The 25,572-nt window shown below is 38.4% G+C and overlaps 1 protein-coding gene across 1 annotated transcript in view; it reads right to left on the reverse strand.

Moving 5' to 3' along the window:
• Positions 1–25,572, reverse strand: part of RNF2 (ring finger protein 2) — a 45,610-nt gene that overhangs the window by 10,686 nt on the left and 9,352 nt on the right. Inside the window, exon 2 of the mRNA XM_036273316.1 lies at positions 3,119–3,207. Coding sequence (XP_036129209.1) covers positions 3,119–3,205 — 87 coding nt within the window. The 5' untranslated portion in view covers positions 3,206–3,207. The remainder of the gene's footprint in view (positions 1–3,118; positions 3,208–25,572) is intronic.

Consider the following 25,572-nt stretch of genomic DNA (forward strand, 5'->3'; position numbering starts at 1 on the left):
TAAACGCTCTTATTTTAATGCTAAAGATAACATATTAATAATGTATTCAAAAGACAACTAATAGTAAATTAGCTGGTATAATTAAAAAAGCATTGAATGTGGAATCAGATGCCTTAGGTTCTAGTAGCCATATTAACTAGCTATATGGCTCTAAATAACTATTTAACATTGTTTCTTATCCTGCAAAATGAGGAAGTTAGGCCTAAATAAAACCTAAGAATTCTTCCATCGCAAATTATACCATTTTGATAACACAGTGGCCCTTGTTATCTGTGGTTTCACTCTCTGAGGTTTCAGTTAGCTACAGTCAACCACAGTCCAAAAATACTAAATGGAAAATTCCAAAAATAAAAAATTCATAAGTTTTAAATTATGCACTGTTCTGTATTATGATGAAATCTTTTATTATTCTGTTCCATCCCACTTGAGATGTGAATCATCCCTTTGTCCAGCATATCCACACTGTATATGCTACCCTTGACTTAGAAGTCTTCTCAGTTATCAGATCAACTGTCTCAGTATCTAAGTGCCTGTGTTCAAATAACCCTTATTTTACTTCTTAATGGCCCCAAAGCACAAGATTAGTGATGCTGGCAATTCAGATATAACAGAGACGCAATAAAGTGCTTTCTTTAAGTAAAAAAGTGAAAGTTCTTAATAAGGAAAGAAAATACCATATACGGAGGTTACTAAGGGCTATAAGAAGGAATCTTCTAGCCGTGAGACTAGCTAATTTGTAAGTTTAACTTTACCATAGGTATGTTTGTACAGGAAAAAAGAACAGTATATAAAGGGTTCAGTACTATCTATGTTTTCAGGAATCCACTAGTTGTCTGGAAACGGAATCCCCATGGATAAGATGGGACTATTGTAAACCATACATTTCATGCCATCATGTATGTCCACAGACGAAATTTTACATAAAGTAGTCAGGTTCTTGGGCTAACTGATTTAAGCCATAGTACACCTGAAGTATAACAAGTATTAGCATTCCTACTTGTCAGGTCTAAAAACTGTTACAGTGAGAAAATGCATTTGGAGTTCCAATGTACACATCATCTCCCAGCTAGAGAGAGATTACTGACTCCTACTCTTCTCCACCACCACCACCCATTCTTCCTACAAGGTGGCCCTGAGAATAAATTACCTAGCTCTAAAGCCACCATTACTGGCTACCGTGGAATAACAAGAGAGGTCCAATAATTAATATTGAAAAGGAAGATGCAAGTAGAAATAATGTGTTTCCCATATGCTAATGACACTTCCTTGTTTCCACTGCCTCTCCACCATACTTGTTTTTTCTACACGGTCAAATATTGATGACTCCAAAGGAAAGACATAGATATTACAGATATTGTCCATAAAGAATGCAAGTAAAATATATTTACATTTACAGTAACTACCATCAAGTGTCTATTACATTTCAACCTCTTTACATAAAGCACTGTCTACATTTTATTTTACTTAATTTAATATATACACAAACTTCTGATTTAGGAATTATAACCTCTGATGAGGAAATAATCAGAGAATGATGATGACTCAGCTACTAAGTCTGTCCTCCTCTTCCTGATTAGAAAGAACTTGCACAGCAATATCCCAACCCTGGATACTCAACCAACCATGTTCTCCATGCTTGTACCTGTGCAGGTATGTAGCACCGAGGGGAGAAAACAGGGTGAATCTCACAACCAGACTGATACATCTCACTAAAACCTTCACCAGCCTCAAATGGGTGTTCGACACTGCTCAGCAATTGGTTTAACAAACTCATTTCTCCTTTCACTACACTACTGTACCTTTTCTTCTATCTGCAGACCTTCTCCACCTGAACATTTAATACATTACTTCAAATTTCACTTTTAAAAAAACTCTCTCATTTTTTCTCTATGAAATATTTATAAATCATCTTCTTTCTTGCTATAAGGAGAAAGTGTGCCTCCTCCTGTCAAAAGTACATTCCTTCCTACCTTCTCAAGTATGTCACCGATTTGACTATTCTATGTGTTCTGACTTCCGCAATCTCTCCTCTACTAAATCAGCCTACAATAGTATCCCCACAGAGTTGCTGCATAGAAATGTGAATAATGCACTTTGGGGCGGGGGGTCAGAGATAGGGGAAGGGGTCAACATGGCTCTCACATCTTATAAAGAAAACAAAATTTACAACTTCCCACTTCTGTGTTCCCCTCTAGCTTTTACTCCATGTCTCTGCTCCTCTGCAGAGCCAAACTTCTCTGAAGAATTGCCTATGCACTTTCACTTTCCCCCCTTCAAGACAGCAGCACAATCTACTCAAATGAATCTCTTGTCAAAGCCACCAAGTATATATTACCAAATATAATGTATTTTTTTGTAATGTTCATCTTATTCATCTTCTCAACAGGTTTGAAGACAATAACCGCATCCTCATCCTTCAAACACTACTTCCTCTTAGATTTTGTCCCCCTCTTCTATTTTTCCTTACTTTCCTCTGGCTGTTCCTTCTCTGTCACCTTTGCTGGCTACTTGTCTATTACTTAATTTCGAAATGTTGAAGCTCCTCTGGATGATGTTCTGGGCTCTCTCTCTCTCTCTACGTGATCTTATCCATTCAGATTGCTTTAAATGTGCTAACAATTTCTAAAAGTTAATATTTAGCCCAGATCCCCTAGTTGGCATCTCTGCCTGCCTGTGTTATAGGCATCAAAAACTTAAAATTAGTTCAGTTTTAAGTATGCTTATCTCCTTCAAGCCCGCTTCCTCCTCCCTAGTCTTTCCCATCTTTACCTTCTCAAAATAGTCGTCCCTACTTCCCCTATTTATTACAGCACTGAGGACTTTTCCTTTACCCAACCTTTCAAATGTGTAATTCTATGGATATTTATTTAATATCTGCAAAACTCTAAGGGCTGGTGCTACATGTTTTATTCACCACTTCACCTAGTGCCTAGCTTAGGACCTGGTAGAGTACACAAATTATTTGTTGAGTAAACGAATAAAGTGTCAACCAAACACACATAAGCCAAGACTACTTGTATATGTTATCAGTTATGTTCTTTCGAGTTTTCATTTTCTAAAAATGTATCCCAATTTACACATGTCTCATATTTCCCTAAATTACCTTAGTCGACATTACCTGAGGTGTTCGTTGTAATTCATATAAACTGAGTTCCCATGTTTTGCTTAATGGTTGAGTTCCGTTTGTCTGCACAGCCTGAGACATTGCTGGGAATAAAAAGGAAAGAAAAACAATTTTAGTGTCTGAAAGGGAAATATATTTCAAAAGTTGTTTTTAGGAACTGTAAATCCTGAGAATAAAAAAGATACAAATTATACACTGGCTCCTCAAAAATTAAAAAGAATCTCTCCATTTTATAAATATGCGCTCCTAGAAAGCAAGAGAGACTACTATCACTGATCTCTGAATGCCCAAAAGCTGGCACACAGAAAGTACTTAATTAAACTGTCTTAACCAAAAATAATACTTTTTAAAAAATTCATAGTCATAAAACTTTGAATTAAATCAGGAAAACTTCAGACTCTACAGCATGGTCATCTAGTTCAACTTTTATCAAAGAGACAAAATCTGCTTTCTAGCACTTTAAGCCACTGGTCACTCTATTCTTTTTTTTTTTTTATCCTCACCCGAGGACATTTTTTGTTCAGATAGAGAGGGAGGGAGAGAGAGGAACATCAACGTGAAGGGACACATCAAGTGGCTGCCACCCGCACGACCAACCAGGGCCGGGGACAAACTGCAACCAAGGTACGTGCCCTTAGCGGGAACCGAACCCGGGACTCTCCGGACCACAGGCTGACGCTCTAACCGCTGAGCCAAACCGGCCAGGGCATATTCTTCTTCTTTTTAATCCTCACCCAAGGATATTTTTCTGTTTATCTTCAGATAGAGTGAGAGGGAGGGAGAGAGAGAGAGAGAGAGAGTAACATTGATGTGAGAGAGACACATCAACTGGTTGCCTCCGCATGACCCTGACCAGGGCTGGAGATGAACCGCAACCAAAGTACGTGCCTTTGACCTTAATTGAACCCACGACTCACTGGTCTGAGGCAGACCTCCAACTGCTAAGCCAAATGGTCACTCTGTTCTTAACAAGCCCTGCACTCAGGAAAAACTGGTTATCCAGAACCTAACCTGCAAGGCTATTATGCAAAACCTAACTGACCTGGGGAAGGGAACTACCCAACTCCTGCCTGTTCTAGCCATCCTGTCCCCACCTACTGGGGAGAGAGAGGGAGGGAAAAAACTAAGACCACTTGTAAACTGCACACAGTCCAAAGGGACAGGCTCACTGAAAGACTGGAACTTCATTATAGGACTATAGAGCCTGTCCCCTCTCCCCACACTTCACCACATTATTACTAAAGGCCTGTTCATACCAGTTCATTTTACACGGGGCATCATGTCCTGCTATCTAAAAAAAATTATAAGGCACACCAAAAGGTAAAAAACAAAATTTGAAGAGACAAAGCACATGTCAGAACTAGACATGGCAGGGATGCTGAAATTATCAGACTAGGTACTTAAAACAACAATGATTAATATGCCAAGGGCTCTAATGAATAAAGGAGACAGCACACAGGAACACATAAGCAATGTAAGCCAAGAGACAGAAATCCTAAAGAGAACCAAAAAGAGATACTGAAGTTCAAAACCACTGTAACAGACATGAAAAATGCCTTTGATGGGTTTACTGGTAGTCTGGATAAGGTAAAGGAAACAATCTCTGAACCTGAGGCTATACCAACAGAACCTCGAACACTGAAACACAAAAAGAACAAAGATGGAAAAAAAGAAACACACACACACACACACACACACACACAGAATACAATATCCAGAGACAGTGGGAGAACTACAAAATTTTTAACTTCTGTATAGTGGGAATACCAAAAGGCGAAGAGAGAAAAGAACAGAGACTATCTGAAACCATAATGACTGAGAATTTCCCCTAAATGAAAGTCAGATACCAAACCACAGTTCCAGGAAGCGCAGATTACCAAGCAGAATAAATGCTAAAACAAACAAACAAAAAAAAACCCCCAAAACCCTACACCTCAGCATATAATTTTCAAATCATAGAAATGTAAAGATGAAGAAAAAAATCCTGAAAGAAGTCAGAGGAAAAAGGTTTATACTTGGTTGAGTAGAAAAAAGTAGATGCAAAGTACAAAGTATGTCCCATGCTTGGGACTTCCTTGTTTTGTATTATAGTTTCTTACATGCCTATCCCAGTGACTTAAATGACTTAATATATCTTAATATTTTCTCCTATATCCATAAATGAGCCTACTTTGTAATGAGCTTGCTTTTCAATGAAACTTAAATAAATGACTGAGATAGGGCATTTAGAAAGGAAAAAAAAGGAACCTTAAATGATACATAAAAGGGAAGAATTACTGATTACCAATGCTGTTCTTATATGATTTAACTACGGATATTGAAAGTGGAGTATGTATATGTTCTCCTCAATTACATAAAAGCTTTCTGGGGGCTATATATAGAACTTGGTTAGTTTTAAGATAATTTAATTTCCTGATTATCAATTTTCCTGAAGCACTTTTACCAGAATTGATCTGCCTAAGAAGAGGCCCATTTCTCCTCAACCTAATTCTTTCATAAGATTATCTATCATTCATTTACTCATTCAAATATTGATTATCTACTGCACCCCATGCACTGTATGAAGTGCTATGAATAAGAGCAGTAAACAAGACAAATATGCATACAATAAATTAAAATTTTCTTAAGTGCTATACAAAAGATACAAAGAAAGAGCACTGAGTTCTATAAGAAGAAAAGGAGCGTCCTGGCCAGTTTGGCTCAGCGGTTGAGCGTCGGCCTGTGGACCAGAGAGTCCTGGGTTCGGTTCCCGCTCAGGGCACGTACCACAAAAAAAAAAGAAGAAAAGGAGCTATTTAAGATAGGGGTGTCACAGAATAACTTTCAAAGGAACAGACATGTTAAAATACAGAAAGGTTAGTGTGGTTGGTAAGTAAAGGGGTAAAAACACGAGAGATTACAGAGAGGCCACAATGGTGCTCTTCCCAAGAATCAAGTGGAGTTAAGTAGAGGAGCAAAGCCATATTGGAATGGGTAAAAAGGAAATTAAAACGAAAATAAGTTCTTCATAAGTGAGTAAAATGAAAATACTACCTTATTGAAAAATATGAGATGTGTAATGAGAAAGCTCCCTCATTTTTTTTAAAATAATTTTTATTGATTGATTTTTTATATAGAGAGATAGAAACATCGATTAGAGAGAACATCGACTGGCCGCTCCTGCACACCCCCCACTAGGAATCTGGCCCACAACCTGGGCATGTGCCCTGACCGGGAATTGAACTGACGACCTCTTGGTGCATGGGTCGACGCTCAACCACTGAGACACACCGGCCGGGCAAAATCTCCCTCATTTTTAAATTGTTTATTTAAAAATATAACAATTTTTAAATAATAAAACCATAAAGATTGAAAAAAAAAAAAAAAAAAGAACACAGAAATTAGAATATAAACCTAAAGGGGGAAATGATCACTATAAAAGCATAAAGCAAATAGAAACAACAAAATACAAAAACAAATGGACTTGTTCACAAAAGCAAGATTTTTGAAGATTCCTATTTGTTAAAAAGTCAGGAGCAAAACAAGACTGCCCTACAACATTCTGGTGAAAGTCTTAAATAACTCCACCAAAAATTTAAAAAGAGAGAGAGCCCTGGCTGGTTGACCAAAGAGTCGTGGGTTCAATTCCGGTCAAGGGCACGCATACCTCGGTTGTGGTTCAGTCCCTGGCCCTGGTTGGGGTCGTGTGAGATGCAAGCAATCAATATGTCTCTCTTACATCAATGTTTCTCTCTCTCCTCCTCCCTATCTGAAGTTAAATGGAAAAATATTCTCAGGTGAGGATTGAAAAAAAAAAAGAGAGAGAAACACTGGAAAAAGAAATGACAAAAGTATCAGCTACAGCCCTGGCCGGTTTGGCTCAGCGGGGTTGGAGAGTCAGCCTGCGGACCAGAGTGTTCCAGGTTCAGTTCCCACTAGGCCCTAGCAGCTAAGGGTATGTACCCCCCCCAAAAAAATATATCAGCTACAAATAACATAACCTAGAAAATCTAGTAGAATCAAATGAAAAACATACCCCCCAAAAGCCATATATCTCCTATAAACCAGGAATAACCATTCAGAAATGTATTAAAACAAGAAAAGATGTCATAAGAAAATTTAAAGGATAAGCAACAGATAGGGAGAAAATATCTGCAATATATTATAAACAAAGGCCAATATGCATAACCTCCCCCAAAGTAATTTAAAAAACAACTCAACTTCCGGTCAAGATGGCAGCGTAGGTAAACGCAGTATCGCGTCCTCCCACAACCACATCCAAGTTACAACAAAACTACAGAACAACCATCATTCAAAACCACCTGAAATCAAGCTGAATGAAAGTCCTACAACTACGGAATTAAAGAAGCTGCATCGAGACTGGTAGGAGGGGCGGCGGCGCGACGGGCTGGTCCCACACCCACGTGTGGCAGATAAAAATCAGGAGGACACCTCGGCTGGGAAGGTCCTTCCTGAGGATTGAGGGGTCCCCGTCCCACACCAGGTGCCCCGCTCAGGGTTCCAGTGCCAGGAAGAGAATCCCCATAAATTCTGGCTGGAAAAACCAGCAGGAACTGAGGCTCAGGGAAGCTGACCCGGCTGGAGCCCCAGGCAGCTCCTTAAAGGGCCCACGCACGGACTTATCGGACTCTCTCCCTCTAAGCTTGGAGGGGAGGCAGCTCGAGGGGAACCAGAGACATACAGGGAAGAGCTGTTTGGCACTGGAGCAGGGCTGGAGAGGGGGCTTTGTCCGGGACAAACGTGCTGTAAGAGGCCTTTGTTCCTTTGGTGAGCCCTTCCCTGGGGCAGCAGACAGCCACCATATCTGGGACTCCAGCAACCTGGCTCACACTGGTAGCCCTGCCCCGCCCCACCCAACTTTCAGGCCCACCCAAGCTGTTGGTACTTGCTTAACAATAGGATTGGCCTGACTTGGATCCTGCTTCAGGTTTTCCTAAATTTTTTCAAACGAGCAGCATCTGGTCTCAGCTAGCTCCATACTGCTCGTTAAGTAATACACAGAAACAAACACAGGGAGGCAGCGAAAATGAGGAGACAAAGAAACAGGTCCCAAACGAAAAAACAGAACAAAATCCCAAGAAAAGAACTAAGCGAAATGGAGATAAGCAACCTAACAGATGCTGAGTTCAAAATACTGCTTATAAGGATGCTCAATGAACTCAGTGAGGGCCTCAAGAGCATAAAAAAGGACCAGTCAGAAATGATCGATGCACAGTTAGAAACGAAGGACGCTTTAACTGAAATAAAGAATAATTTACACAGCTTCAATAATAGAGTATGTAAATCCAAGGAGCAAACCATCGATAAGGAAGCAAAAAATGCCCAATCAGAACAGCAAAAAGAAAAAAGAATCCAAAAAAATGAGGATAGTGTAAGGAGCCTCTGGGACAACCTCAAGCGTGCCAACATTCGCATCTTGGGGGTGCCAGAAGGAGGAGACAACAAGAAATCGAAAACCTGTTTGAAACAATAATGGCAAAAAACTTTCCTAACTTGGTGAAGGAAACAGACATACAAGTCCAGGAAGTACAGAGAGTCCCAAACAAGATGAACCCCAAGAGGCCCACACCAAGACACATCATCATCAAAATGCAAAAGGTTCAAGACAAAGAGAGAATATTAAAAGCAGCAAGAGAAAGGCAGCTATTACCTACAAGGGAGTTCCCATTAGGCTGTCAGTTGATTTCTCAAAAGAAACTTTGCAGGCCAGAAGGGAGTGGCAAGAAATATTCAGAGTGATGAAAAGCAAGAACCTACAACCAAGATTACTCTATCCTGCAAAGCTGTCATTTAGAATCGATGGCCATATAAAGACTTTCCCAGACAAGAAAAAGTTAAAGGAGTTCATCACCACCAAACCATTATTATATGAAATGATGAAGGGTCTTTTTGAAGAAAAAGATAAAATATATGAACAAACAAAATGGCAATGAATACATATCTATCAACAATGGAATCCACAAACAAAATGAACGGAACAGAAACATTCTCATAGATACAGAGAACATTTTGTTGGTTACTAGATGGGAGGGGGTTTGGAGGAATGGGTGAAAGAAGTGAAGGGATTAAGAAGTACAAATTGGTTGCTAAACTGACAAACCTCAAAGGGAAAGGGGTTGGGGGGTGGGAAGAAATAAACCAAAGAACTTATATGCATAAAAATAAAATAAAATAAAATAAAAATAATAAAATTTAAAAATATAAAAAACAACTCACTACAGGCAAAATGATGAACAGGTAATTAACAGAAAAATACTAGTGGCCAATAAAATTAAATTTTGCTTAGCTTCACTAATAATCACTAAATTGCAAATCAAAACAATGCTACCTATTAATATGCTCTTTTTATGGTCTGTGATATGGACAAAAATTAAAATGACTGACTATCCGGTGTTAGATGTGCAGAAACAGGAATTCTCAAATCACTGAAGTGTACAGCGGCATGGTTATGGGGACAGAGTGATTTGGTATTTAATGCAGGACAGAGTGATTTGGTATTTAATGCACAATATACAGTATTTGGCTTTAGAAATGTACTCCTTGACATGGAGACTGATTTAATCAAGCCACATAGGACTATAATGGAAATCTCTATGGAACTGTATTCCGCACTCTTTAATTTATTAGCTCTGATCAACATATAATTAAGTAATGGAGCCCAGCCGGTGTGGCCCAGTGATTGAGCATCAACCCATGCACCAAGAGGTCGCCGGTTCGATTCCCAGTCAGTGCAGATGCCCAGGTTGTGGGCCTGAACCCCAGTGGGAGGCATGCAGGAGGTGGCCAATTAATGTTGTCTCTCATCGATGTTTCTCTCTCCCTCTCCCTTCCTCTCTCTCTAAAATCAATAAAGAAAAAATTTATGTCAGTATTTTATCTATGTTCTTTAGAAGTGTAACAGTAGACACATCAGCTCCTAGAATTCAGTACAAGGTGTATTTTAACACAAACAGGTACCTTTAACTCTAAAATAATCCCATTTATTTAGCCTTTAAAATTTCAATAAGCCCTAGCCGGTTTGGCTTATCGGTTAGAGCATCAGCCCGCAAACCAGAGAGGCCTGGGTTCAGTTCCAGCTAAGGGCACATACCTCAGTTGCAGTTTGTCCCCAGCCCAGTTGGGGTTGTGTGGGTGACAACCACTCGATGTATCCCTCTCACATCGATGTTTCTCTCTCCCCTCCCCTCCTCCTGTTCTGTCTGAAGATAAATGCAAAAATGTCCTCCGTTGAGGATTTAAAAAATTTTTTTCAATAAAGTTATGAATGAAAAGACAGTATCTGAAAATTAGATGCTAATGAAGAGAATACACCAAAGAACGTATCCACTCTTCAGCCAACTCAAAAAATAATATTCATAGTACTGTACTGGCTAAATCTTCGCTTTTCAGAGTAGCATCTGTCAAAAATTTTAGTAAGCTTAAGCTTTGACCTCATGATGAGAAGTTCTCTTAGGAAATCTATCCAACAAAAATTACCATGTATGCCCTGGCCAATTTGCTCCATGATTAGAGCATTAGCTTGTGGACTGAAGGGTCTCAGGCTCAATTCTGGTCAAGGGCACGTATCAGGGTTGCAGGTTAGATCTCTGGCCCCAGTCAAGGTAATCAAGGGCATGTGCCGGGGTTGCTGGTTCAATCCCCAGCCCCAGTTGGGGTAATGCAGGAGACAACAAATTGATTTGTCTCTCTCACATTGATGTTTCCCTCTCTCTCCCTCTCCCCCCGCCTCTAAAAACCGATTAAAAAATATCCTTGGGTGAGGATTAACAACAAAAATTAACATGCAAATATGCAATAAATATATGTACAAAAATTGACAGCATTATTTATATCAAGAAAATCCTAAAAGTCTATATATGTCTGTCAATAAGAATATGGCTAATTATATATCTATAGTAGAGAATACTATGTAGCTGTATGACATGGTATTCAACATATGTACACAAAAGACATTAAGATTTTTTAAAAGGCAAGTTGTAGAGCAAAATGCTTATCACGATCCTATTTTAGCAATTAAAACAGTAATCCTAACACCCCATTACTTTGCACTGTGCATGGCACATAGCAGCTATTCAATAAATGTTTGCTGAAGAACTGAACAATGGTAATGATTAAATCAAAGGAGCTCAAATTAGGCAATCTTAACAGTGTTTCACATGTTCGTAACAAAAATAAAGTCACTTCAAATTAACATGTGAAAGGGAAAACAAAAGAAAGATTTATCAGTTGGGTGTATTTTCTATGCATAGAAAAAATATTTTTATGTTCTTGCATGGTTAGGGCTCTAAGCAAAAAAATAAATAAATCTGTCCTTCAAAGGATAAGTCTTAAAACACAAAGATAACTGAATAGATAACAGATCTCTCTAAAAGTTATGTGTTTATATTTCAAGAGGGATGAGACTATGAGACTATGGAGAAATTCCAGGGGGCTTAAATTTTGAGACTTGTCTGATCTTCTCCCAACCAGAAAAATTCACTTACATTCCAAAGATTAAGAAGCCAAGATCCTCCCCTTCTCAACTAAGGGGAATGTGTTTACATTAGGGAGCAAACATTTCTCCCCACCTCTCAGGAGGTAAGGTGAGTAACAAGTACACCGTCTCCCAGATTCATATTTTTTAGGTTCTTCACCAATCAAATGAACATCTGGTTCTCACTGCATTGCTGAAAGAGGGGCGGGGGGGGGGGGAGACGACTCAGGGAAAAGGGTAACTGATGCAGATATTGCTGTAATGATTAACCTATCCTTGTTCCAGAAATTTTGTGTCTACTTTCAGGATAATGTGAATAAATATACCTACTAAATATTTATCATTCTAAAATACAGAATTTGGTTCCTAACACTACCCTGTAATTTAGGGTTTAAGAAGACGAACAAATTTTTTCACCAGGCTGGGTGTGGCTCAGTGGTTGAGAGGCGACCTATGCACCAAGAGGCTGTAGGTTCAATTCCCAGTCAGGGCACATGCCCAGACTGTGGACCCAATCCCCAGTTGGGGGCATGCAGGAGGCAACCAACTGATGTTCTCTCTCATCAATATTTCTCTCTCTCCCTCTCCCTTCCTCTCTCTAAAAATCAAAGAAAAAAATTTTTCAAAAAAAATTAATAAAAATAAAACCTTGCTCCCCTTTGAAGAGCACAGATCTGTTTGTAAAGAAAAAAAGAAGACTAACAAAAAGTATGTTAAGTCTCCAACTTAGAAACTAAAATGTCCACTCATCAATGATATTGTGGTAAGTTTGCATGGTAACAGATCATTACTAGACTTAGTGTGGTGATTCCATTGTAAGGTACATAAATGTTCATTCACTATACTGTATACGCAAAATATGATCTTTTATACCAATTATAGTTAAATAAAAATATAAAACTAAAATAAAATTTCCATTCTAAGTTTTTCCATTGAAAACATAATATATTTAAGCAATGTGTCTGAAATATTTGTACTTGTATGGTAGGTTCAATTACATTATGGATTAGTCTTTTGAAGACTAGTCAAGAGACCTAACCACTTATAACAGTTTCTAAGTAAATATTCACTTAATAGTATCTGGCAAACAAGTAATGTAAAAGTTGTCTAAAGTGCCATTTCTAAATCACTCTTAAGCTACCAACCCTTAAATTGTTTGAGGAGAGTATTAAAAAAAAGCCATGGTCAAGTCTACAAAGGTTAGATGTGGCAAAGAACAGGTTTCATGTGAGAAAAATAGAAAGCAATACTAATTGACAGTTCCCATCCAACTCTTTGAGACCCTAAAGACCCTCAAATCCCCTAAATGGGCCATGCATTTGCTCCCAAAACTATTCTCTAGCTCCCCTAGAAGGAAAAATAGATCCATTCAACCATAAATTCCTCAAGAATAAGGGCAGAATACTTCACATTTTAGGGATATCCTTATGTTGTGGCTCACAAATGAGACAAATACAAAGCACCCTAAGTGATTTCTGGAACTGGATCTGCTTGAGTTTTGCAGTGCTGCCAGTTACTGGCTACGGGCTATGAATCCACAAGCAAATTTCTCCAGCTCTCAAGGCTGTTTTTAATCTGAAAATGACAAAAATGTTCAGAGTCCTTGGCAAAGTTAAATGAGATACTCAGATGAAATGCCTTGCACATTCCATAAATAACAGCCATAAAACTGAGAGGATAGAATTTCCTTTATTTCAATAAATATTCTTATTTCCCAGCACCACCCCATATGTAAAAGACTAGGAAAAAAGTACTTAGCCACTCCCTAATTTATTAAAAATTTTACATCATTGCCCTGGCCGGTTTGGCTCAGCGGTTAGAGTGCCGGCCTGCGGTCCGGAGAGACCCGGGTTCGGTTCCCGCTAAGGGCACGTACCTCGGTTGCAGTTTGTCCCCGGCCCTGGTCGGTCGTGCGGGTGGCAGCCACTCGATGTGTCTCTTCACATCGATGTTTCTCTCTCTCTCTCTTCCTCTCTCTCCCTCCCGCTCTAGCTGAACAAAAAATGGAAAAATGTCCTCGGGTGAGGATAAAAAAAAAAATAAAATAAAATAAAAATTTTACATCAATCCCCTTCAAAAAGAATAAATTATTTTAGAAAGGAACATAAGAATATTAATTAATGTGTTTCATGTGATTTAAAAAAATCAACTGGTAGGCTAATCTAAGATTACTTGTCTAAGGCCTTTTCTATAACAAACAAAAACTGCCAGAAAAGGCAGATTTGTCAGTTGTTTATTGCTAGTAACCTATATGTGGCTGAATACTAAGTGTACTTCCTGGAATCTTAAAAGGGAAAAGGAGAAATATTGTATAGAGATATTTCTGGTTCAAATTCCATTAGAAACCATGGATTCTTTATAAGTGGGGTACTAGATGACATAAGGAAGGGCATCTAGAACCATAGTTTTGTAGAACATTCAGAGACATTCAAATAGATGTTTCTTGGATTATCTCTCCATATATCATCTTTGAGAGGATTAAGACAATATAGGCCAAGCACACTGTTCTCTGATCATTGAAAATATAGGGGTAAAGTGTAAAAGAGCCTATATGGCCTTTATCCTTAGGTCAGTCTTGCAATAGACCAAAGTCTCAAGTGAGATTCTGGCACATGCTGGGGTATAGTGAACTCATAACTCAATTCTCAATAATAAGAACCTCAAGTGTACATCTCCTATAGTATGGGTGAACGAAAAACTGATGTTAAACAGCACACACGCAAACAAATGGGCTGATACTGTGTTATAAAACTTTAGAAGTCTAAATTGTGCTCTTACCAGAGTGTAGCTATAAGAAAGCAGCCATGAGGGAGCTTCCACACTGGATAAAACATTTTCCCTCCAAAAAAGAAGCTTGAAATATAACTTATTTTTAGTTAAAACCTCAGAGTTCCATGCCTGAAAATGTTTACCAGTTGTTTTAATCATAAAAATTGCCAGGTCTGTTCAGACTATTTGAAATACAACTACAATCTAATATGAGTGAGCTATAAATTATACCCCCCCCCCAAGAAGAGTTCAGGAAAATGGGGTTATTAGAAATGTCCACTGACACTTTGAAAAATGATTGCTGTGTTACTTTCCTAAGGCTGCTGTAACAAGTCACCACAAGTCTGGTGATTTAAACAGAAATTTCTCTCTCAGTTCAGGAGGCCAGAAGTCTTAAAGCAGTATCACTAGGCCACATTCAAGGTGTTGGCAGGGATGTCCTTCCTCCAGAGATTTTAAGGGAGACTGTTCTTTGCCTTTTCCAGCTGGGAATAACTGCTGGCATTCCTTGGTGTGTGGTCACATCACGCCAATCTTTGCCTGTGATCACAGCCTCCTCTGCCTCTGTGGAAATAATCTAACTCTGCCTATCTCTTAATAAGGGCATATAATGGTATTTAGAACCCATCCAGATAATCCAGTATAATCTCCTTATATCAAAATCTTTAACTTAAAGATATCTGCAAAGATCTCCACCCCCAAACCCCGCAAAATAAAGTATCATTACAGATTCCAGGGATTAGAATACGGAATTTTTTGAGGGCCTATTTTTCAGCCTACCACACTTGCCAAAAGTAAGAGTAATTGTAACCGACTCCTCACTCCTCATAGCAAACACTTTGTCTATCCTGTATATGATTTGTTCCCTTAATTTGTTTTTTTAGACTGTAAAATATATATCAGATATATAATCACTTTTTAAAAAATCTGATTTGAGAGAGGGAGGCAGGGAGAGGGAGACAGAGAGAACCATCTATTGATTCTCCCACACGCTCCCTGACTGGAAACTGAACCTGCCACCTTTTGGTGTACAGGACGCTGCACCAACCGAGCCACACTGGCCAGGGCCCAATCACTTTTAAATCACTTTGATTATCCTATTTCCTATGAAGCATTTTTCTTCATTTATTTGAGATTTGCTTCCCTAAGCTCTACGAAACAAAACCAAGAAGCTTTCTCTCTCTCTCTCTCTCTGTAATAAATTGATCTTTTTCTTCCATGATTATTGTCCCCTGTAAACATAAATTAATGTCACATCAAATTAATTCTTCCAAACTTCAGCATTTTTTTCTTCTTTCATTGTATTACACAACAGGTGAATGATCACATGATTTGTTCCTTAATCAAAACTCTGCTTGCTTACAGAATACAGGTGTTAAGCTTTTAGAAATATATTCAAGACTAGGCAAACCAGGGAGCAATAATAAATTCTGAATAAGCACTCCAACTGTCAGCATAACATTGCCTGCAGTATCACCTCATGAAAACCACTTGCAGCAGTTTAATCAATCTGAAACTACAGCTGTAAAACAGACACTAATTTGTGTAAGCACCTCGCATGAGTGGGGAATGGGCAGTGTAAGGCCCGCGAAATCAATCCTGCTAACATCACAAACCTCACCAAATTAACCTGACCAAATAGAGCAGGCTAATTTGTAAGTTGATAATTTTGTATGGCCCTCAAATGATATTATAAATATCTTTTTTTTTTTTTTTTTTAATCCTCACCTGAGGACATTTTTCCATTTTTTGTTCAGATACAGTGGGGAAGGAGAGAGAGAGAGAGAGAAACATCGACGTGAAAGGGACACATCGAGTGGTTGCCACCCACACGACCCAACCAGGGCCGGGGACAAACTGCAACCGAGGTACATGCCCTTAGTGGGAACCACCCCGGGTCTCTCTGGACCGCAGGCCAACGCTCTACCACTGAGCCAAACTGGCCAGGGCAATATTATAAATGTCTAAATAGCCATTGGCAGAAAAAAGGTTCCCCACCCCTAGCAAAGACACACAAAAATGTGTTCTTTATTGAAACAAAAAAGTTGTAATTATACTAAACATCTGGAATACTCAACTAAATTATTTTTGCTAACCTAATAGCTTCATTTAAAAAGATAATATGATCAACTCCTGATTATATTATATTTTTCCCATGTTGTGCAACACAGAGCAGAAACCTTTCAAAGGTGAATTACCAGATCTTCATTACCCAGTCTTCAGTTTTTGAGTATTGGTAATGGACATAAATGTTTTCTAGTTGCTATATGATTAAGTTATTGTTACAGAAAAAATAAATGTTCTAAGATTTTTTATCCTCACCTGAGGACATTTCTCCATTTTTTTTGTTGTTCAGATGGGGTAGGAGGAAGAGATAGGGAGAGAAAGAAACATCGATGCGAAAGGGACACATCAAGTGGCCGCCACCCACACACCCAACCAGGGCCGGGGACAAATTGCAACCAAGGTACATGGCCTTAGCGGGAACTGAACCTGGGTCTCTCCGGACGACAGGCCAACACTCCAACTGCTGAGCCAAACCGGCCAGGGATAAGATTTTTTAAAATACCATTTAAAATGCAGACCTAGATAGTCTAGAAACCGGCCAGGGATAAGATTTTTTTAAATACCATTTAAAATGCAGACCTAGATAGTCTAGATCAGTGGTTCTCAAACTTCCTAATGCCGCAACCCTTTAATACAGTTCCTCATGTTGTATGTGGGTGTATCTGCATGTGGGTGGACTCACATGGAGATGGATACAGAGGTGTCTCGGTTCCTAAGACCATCGGAAATAATGTGTTTTCCCATGGTCTCAGGTGACCCCTGTGAAAGGGTCGTTCGACCCTCAAAGGGGTCATGGCCCACAGGCTGAGAACCGCTGATCTAGATCATCTGTGCCCTCTTACAATACTTCTCATCATTCACTATTATTCAGCTCTTCTAACACTATTCCTTCACCACCTCCACCCACACACACAGACACAGACACTTTTTTAATGGCCCAATTCAGTCTTTCCCGAAAGTGTTTTAGATACACCTATCAAGGTCTAATATTAGTCAACACCAATTATAACAAGCAACGGCCTTGTTTTCCTTTTGGCCCTTTGTCTACTTATATTAGATACTAACAGACCTATAATGAAAACCAGTTGAGTTTAATAGTTTAGGGAACATTTACTGGGAGCTACTACATAATAGGAAATGAGACCCTCCAAGAGTTTATTGGCTAGTGGGCCCTGAACATGTTTTCCGCACAACTTGGTAAATGCTACAAAAGCACAAAGAAGTAGTCAAATGGAGCCCTGGCCAGTTTTGCTCAGTGGTTAGAGCATTAGCCCACAGACCAATGAGTCGTGGGTTCAATTCCGGCCAAGAGCACATACCTTGGTTATGGTTAGTCCCTGGCCCTGGTTGGGGTTGTGCGGGAGGCAACCAGTCGATGTGTCCCTCTCACGTCGATGTTTCTCTCTCTCCTTCTATCTCCCTTCCACTCTATCTGAAGATAAATACAAAAATATCCTTGGGTGAGGGTTGAAAAAAAAAAAAGAGGTCAAAAGGAGAAGCAGAAATCACGAAGGTTTTCTAGAGAAAGAGACTTCTCCTTGGAAGAGGAGCATTTAAGGTTAAGTGGAAGTTAACCAACTGAAGAAAGGCAAACAGCCTAGAAGGACCAACATAATAAGCAAAGGCACAACTCAGCATGGGGTGTTTGTGAAACTCCAAGTAGTTCACTATTAAATGAGTGAAATGTGAGAAGCTGATATAAGTGAAGCCATTTAAAAATGGAGCCAGGTTAGCCATTCCAGAAGAAGTGCTTTGCATGTTTTGGTCCTTGAATCTCTGGAACGTTTGAATTGGGCAAAATAAGCTCTAGACTGGGCAAAACCAATACTGTCTTACAAACAACCATTCGCAAAGCCAACAGAAAAGGAGACATCCTTTTCTGAACATAAAAACATGCTTATGGACTCTCTTTCTTAAGACAGAATCAATTATTAGCCACGTAGCACTGAAAAGTTAACTTAGTTTGTTGACACCAATAGAAATTTCTTTCTTCTATTCATGTAATTATTCCCTTCCTTTTCTCATAAAATTCCTTGCCCCCACCTTGTAATTAGGACATTATTTAGTCTCTGAATCTGTGTTTCCAGAATTGCAATTATTTTTATCCCAAATAAATGCTTGCTGCCTCTCATTTCTGGCTTTTTATTTTTAGGTTATCAGAAAAGAGGGAGGTTGGGAGTAAAACAGAGGCTAAAGAATTAAATTAAATTCAGACCAAATTAGGGAGGCCTACTATGCCACACAAAGGTGTTGGGAAAAGTCCACAGCAGAATGACAAAATCAGATTTACATTTGAGAGATACAGATCAATTCTGGCAACAGGGGAGGATGGAAGTTAACCAACTAAACTTTAAATGCTAAAGAACTATACAATAATCCAAATAAAATGGGTCTGTTAATAATAAGTATATATTAGGAGGGGGGAGAGCTGGAAAATACTTAAAAGGTAAAATACATAGGATATAATAAGTGAGAAAAAAGGAGAATAAAGCCACAAGCTCCCAAGTTTGTTGCTGTCTAGTGGTCGATGCTTAAAAAAAAGTGAGATAGCAAAATAAAAAATTGATATTTTTAATATGTTTTTGTTGCTTTTAGAGAGAGGGGAAAGGAGAGAAACATCAATGTGAGAGAAACATTTATCAGTTGCCTCCTGCATGTACCCGACCAGGGATCAAACCTGAAAATGGGGCATGTGCCCTGACCGGGAATCAAACCAGGGACTCTTCGATGCCCAGAATGACACTCAACCAACTGAGCCACATCAGCCAGCGCTATTTTCACTACTTCTTTTCATCATATTATTGTTAGAAGTTCTAGCCTGATCAATTAGGCAAGAAAAATATATAAAAGGCCCTGGCCAGTTTGGCTCAGTGATTAGAGCATCGGCCTGCAGTCCAGAGAGACCCAGGTTTGGTTCCCGCTGAGGGCACGCATCTCGGTTGCAGTTTGTCCCGGGCCCTCGATGTTTCTCTCTCTCTCTTCCTCTCTCTCCTTCCCACTGTATCTGAACAAAAAATAGAAAAATGTCCTCGGGCGAGGATTGATTAAATAAATAAATAAATAAACAAACAAACAAACAAATAAATAAAGGCATCCAAATTGGAAAAGTTTCTGTTTAAAAATGACAATCTTACATGTAGAAAACCCTAAAGATTGCACCAAAAAATGCTAAATACTGAACTGATAAATGAATTCATAAAAGTTGTGCAGAGCCAGGGGTGGGGAAGGGGGGTCATGAGAGGGAATGGATTCAACACACAAAAGCCCACTGCATTTCTATACATTAACAATGAACAGTCTGAAATGGAACTCAAGCAAACAATTCTATTTACAAAAGTCTCAAAAAAAATATTTAGGAATAAATTTAACACCAAGGAGGCACAAGATTTATACAATGCAAATTACAAAACACTGCAGAAAGAAATTAAAGACATAAATGCAAAGATATCCCATCTCAGCCCTTGTTCATAATCAGAAGACAATATTATTAAGATGACAGTACTACCCAAAGCAATCTACAGATTCAATGTAATCCCTATCAAAATCCCAACTTTCTTTGCATAAACTGAAAAACCCATCCTAAAATTCATATGGACCCCAAATAGCCAAAATAATCTTGAAAAACAAGTTAGAGAACTTACACTTCCTGATTTCGAAGCATAATACAAAGTAAAGCTACAATAATGAAATTAGTTTGGTACTGGCATAAAGACAGACCAACGGAATAGAATAGAAACCCAGAAATAAATCCTTACATATACAGTCAATTATTTCAACAAAGCACCAAGACCATTCAACCAGGAAAGGTCAGTCTTTTCAACAAAAGGTGCTGGGAAAACTGATATTCACATGCAGAAGAATGAAGTTAGACCTTGACTTTACACCATATATAAAAAGTAATTCAAAATGGATCAAAGATCTATATGTAAGAGCTAAAACTATAAAAACTCTTTAAAGAAAACATAAACGAAATTCTTCATGATATTAGGATTTGGCTAAGATATTTTAGATATGACATCAAAGGAACAGGCAACAAAAGAAAAACTGACAACTTGGACTTTTATTTATTTTTTATCCTCAACGGAGGACACTTTTGCATTTATCTTCAGAAAGAGCGGTGGTGGGGGTGAGGGAGATGACATTGCCTGGCTGCCACCCACACAACCCCAACCGGGGCCGGTGACAAACTGCAACTGAGTGCCCTTAGCAGGAACTGAACCCTGAACCCGGGACTGTCTGGTCTGCAGGCCGATGCTCTAACCACTGAACAAAACTGGGTAGGGCTGGACTTTTATTTAAAAAGAAAACTTTTGTACACTGAAGGATACTAGCAAGAGACTGAAAAGGTGACTCACAGAATAGGAAAAAATGTTAGCAAACAATAAATCTGATAAAGGATTACTATCCAGAATATATAAAGAACTACAACAACAACAACAAGAAAACCAAACAACTCAATTCAAAAATGGGCAAAGGACTTGAACGGACATTTCTCCAAAGACATACAAATGACCAACAAGCACATGAAAAAAAGGCTCAAGTATTCATTAGAAAGATACAAATCAAAACCAGAATGAGATACCACACCCCTGAGAATGGCTATATGGAGATTATCAAAAAACAAAAAATAATAAGTGTTGGCAAGGATGTGGCAAAACTGAAACCTTTGTGCACTGATGAATAAACTGGGAATGTAAAATGGCATGGCAGTTTTTAAATAAAGTATGGCGGGTCCCTCAAAAAATTAAACATAGAATTATCTGGCAATTCCAATTATAGGTATATACCTAAAAGAATTGAAAGCAGAAATTTAAACAGATTATTTGTACACCCATGTTCATAATAACATTATTCACAACAGCCAAAAGGTATAAATAACCCCAATATTCGTCAACAGATGAATGGATAAACAAAATGTAGTAAGTATATACATCTCGTGAAATATTATTCTGCCTCTCAAGGGAATGAAATTCTGACATATGCTACACACGGGTGAACCTTTAAAACATTATACTAAGTAAAATAAACCAAACTCAAAGGGACAAATATTGTATTCTTTCACTGATATGAAGTACCTAGAATAATCAAATTCATAGACAGTAGAATAATGATTACCAGGGGCTGGTGTGGCATGAAGTTTACTGTTATTGAACACAGAATTTCAGTTCGGGACGATGATCAAGTTCTAAAGATGGATAGTGGTGGTTACACAACAATGTGAATGTACTTAATGCCACCGAAATGTACACTTAAAAATGGTAAATTTTATGTTATATATATTTTTACCACAATAAAAAAATTTCAAATGTTTTTAAACAAGAAATGGTATGCATTTTTCTAGAAAGGGATGAGAAGCTGAATTCAGTTTTGTACTTGTTGCATATAAAATACATGCAGATGATCCAGAAGAATAAACACATCTGAAGCATGAAAAATTCTGATGGGAAATTTCAGCTTATAGTAATCAAAACTAAAAGAGAAAAAAACATGCAGTGTAAAAAGAAAATGTATAATAAGAATTAAAGGAAACTTGGCTTGCTAACTAAACCACAGGTTATAGGAAGAGTACTATTCAAAATTATCCCACCATGTATCAATGTTAGGGATTATTTCTATCTAGTTCAAAAACAACTCATCAGCAATACTACTAGACAGAAAGAAATCTATCAGTAAACCTCCACTTTGTGATATCAACTACTCTTAAGAGACACTATAAAAATTAAAGTATGAAATCTTGCAGAGTTGAAATGATATACCTATTTTATAGGATTCTATAAAGAGTATATGATAGCTACAATTGTTGTAATAAAAAAATTTTTTAAAAAGTCAGCCTATCCTATCCAATCCACATTTCTAACAATAAGGGGAAAACTGAAGACTGTTCCAGAAAGGTAGTAAACATTAATCATAATTTACTATACAGAAGCTAATTTACTTTGGGCTACAATATAACACCAATTTAAAATACACTAAAATATTCCATTTGTAAATTTTTGGTGGCCTTCTGAATTAAGTCTCCAACTTAATGGTAGGCTGAATAATGGGCCCCCAAAAGTGTCCACATTCTAATGTTCAGAATTTGTGAATATGCTACCTTACATGGCACAAAGGACTTTGCCAAAGTGATTAAGACTCTTGAGATAGGGAGATTATCCTAGATTATCTGGATTTGGCCCAGTGTGATTACAAGGGTCTTGATAAAAGAGAAGGGGATGTGATGAAGGGGCAAGAGTAGTAGTCAGAGAGAAATACGAAGATGCTATGCTGCTGCCATGAAGCTGGAGAAAGAACTCACAAGTTAAGAGGGTGATGAAGCTAGAAAAGGAAAGGACATGAATTCTCCCCTACAGCCTCCAGAAGGAACACAGACTTGCCAAAACCTTGATTTTGATCCCAGCATCATTTCTTGTTTAGCTCATCTCCTCTCCACTGGTGAAGTTACCATGGTATCTTATAACTCATAACAAAGAGAAAAAATTATACATGTGAATATACATATGCTTATGTAACATATATGCTTATATAATGTGTGTGTGTTTGTGTGTGTGTGTGTGTGAAAACTCTAAAATACAAGCTTAACAAATCAACTTCTTACACTGTCAACAATAAATGATGTGCTGCCTAACTCAGATATAACTGTAGAATTTACAAATTCCTTAATAAAGTTATGAAATATGAAAATAAGCATTAGGCATACTGTCTCCTCTTTTCCTTTTACAAAGGCAACACAACTTACCACCAGGCTGACTCTTCTTCAAAAGTAGTGTTCAAATAAAGTTCACCCTAACAGTTTTCCCTTTTGTACTCAGCCCTGCAAAATATCTGTTGCCACTAGGTGGAGACAATTTGATAACAGGAATATTGGTTACTGGCCACAAATTTTCAACAAATATATACACATGGTAAAAATGCTCTGCTTCTAAATTCTTGGGTGAACTGGGGCTAATCACTTTATCTGAGCATCTGGTTTCCTTATTTGTAAATAAAAACTTATATTAAGTAGCATCAAGAGCCCTTTTAGCTCTAATATTTTGTGGATCAAAAGCTTGCTTAAAAAGATCCTTACCACTACAATACCTAAAGACACTCCTTTCCTCTTGACCTAAGTAGGTATTCTACCTTTAGCAACTTCTTTTAACTTGAGTAATTCAACCAAACACAACCAATCATTTCCTCCAATCTTTTCAAAGCAGGTAAAAAAGAGGCATACTGTGTATTCAAGTTCAAACATCTATCATTCCAAACCAAAGCCAAGATTTTCTGCACTTTGTCTTGAAGAAAATTGTTGAAACTATACTTCTCTATGTCCATCTGGCTTGTTTGCATATCTATATTTAAAATGATAAGCTAGTGCCCTGGCCGGTTTGGCTCAGCGGTTAGCGCGTTGGCCTGCGGTCCAGAGAGACCCGGGTTCAGTTTCCGCTAAGGGCACATACCTCGGTTGCAGCTTGTCCCCAGTCCTGGTTGGATCATGAGGGAGGCAGCCACTCGATGTGTCCCTTTCACGTCGATGTTTCTCTCTCTCTCTCCCTCCCTCCCACTCTACCTGAACAAAAAATGGAAAAATGTCCTTGGGTGAGGATAAAAAAAATAAAATAATAAGCTAGCTACAGATTTTCCTCTGAACTGGTATACCTGGTGCTAGAAAATTACATCTGGGGATGGGGTTGTTTCTCTTGTGCTTTTATTTTTTGCCCCATTTGATCAGAAGTTTTCATTTTTGTTGATATCCTGATTTCTAAATCATCTGTCTCTCTGACAAGACATTCCTTACACTAGGTACTATACTTCCGATTCTCAACTACCAGTCTAGACTGTAACTTCTAAAGTTGTCTTAACCCTGCTTGCCTAAAGGGTTTCTAGTACACTCCATCAAATTATTTCAATCTAGTGACCTACTACCAAACTACTGACTCACTAGTTTAGACTTCAGACTTTGGTAAAATCGAGGCTCTCAGCCCTGAATAGACACACACCAACTCTATACCACAAACAAACCACATACTTAGAGAAGGACTATTTTAATTTTCCCAGTGCCCTAAGACCAAGAGACACAAAGAGCAATGAGATCATTTCCTGAGCAAAGCAGAAAAATTCTGAGTTCCTAATTAGAGCAAGGGAGGCTACCAACTTCATTTCACATCTTTACCCAGATTATAGGAAACTGTAAACATGAGAGCATATTGATGTGGTAGCAATAATCAGTTTTATTTGCTGTGGACTCTATGGCATCAGCATACGTGGTTGGCTCCCAATAAATATTTGCAGATTTAATGGCACAGACAGAACAGTAACTCTATCTTTGAGAGGGATATGTAAAATACAACTAAGGCATAAAGCAAAGTTTAAAGATGTACATAAGCATATCATTAATGACAAAGCTAAAAAAAGAAATCTAGTAACTAGTGACTTGCAGTCCAAAGCCCCATATGCCAGAACAGAAGTTAACTTTTGAAAAGTAGTATACTGAGCCCTGGCCAGTTTGGTTCAGCGGTTAGAGCGTCGGCCTGCGGTCCGGAGAGACCTGGGTTCGGTTCCCGCTAAGGGCACGTACTTCGGTTGTAGTTTGTCCCCGGCCCTGGTTGGTCGTGCGGGTGGCAGCCACTCGATGTGTCCCTTCACGTCGATGTTTCTCTCTCTCTCTCTCCCTCCCACTCTATCTGTACAAAAAAATGGAAAAATATCCTCGGGTGAGGATAAAAAAAAAGAAAAGTGGTATCCTTTCCTGGGAAGAGAAGTGTAGATGATTTCAGCCAGAAGCAGCAGAAGTGCTGATGAACACACGTTAGCTTTACCAACTAACAATGTAGGGAAGCCACAGCAATGTTCCCTTTTGTCACTGAAAATACAAATACCAACATGGGATCTATCTATATTTTTGGTAAGGGAATAATCTATTGAAAAATTTGTGGTGAGGCAGTTGACACAAAAAGCAAATAATTAGATTAAGAAAAATAAAAAAGCTGAAAGCTGATGCCTCCACATTCTCCTAACTGCAACCAAAATAACCCTTTTAAAAAGCAGCCAGACAACTGATTTCCAGATATATAAAAATATTCATACTCTTTCACCCAGTTATTCCTAGAAAATAATGCTATTAATAATATGTAACTTTAACAATATTTCCCACTTTATATGA

Source organism: Molossus molossus, unplaced genomic scaffold, assembly GCF_014108415.1.
Source record: "Molossus molossus isolate mMolMol1 unplaced genomic scaffold, mMolMol1.p scaffold_m16_p_20, whole genome shotgun sequence".
In the NCBI taxonomy this organism is placed as follows: domain Eukaryota; kingdom Metazoa; phylum Chordata; class Mammalia; order Chiroptera; family Molossidae; genus Molossus; species Molossus molossus.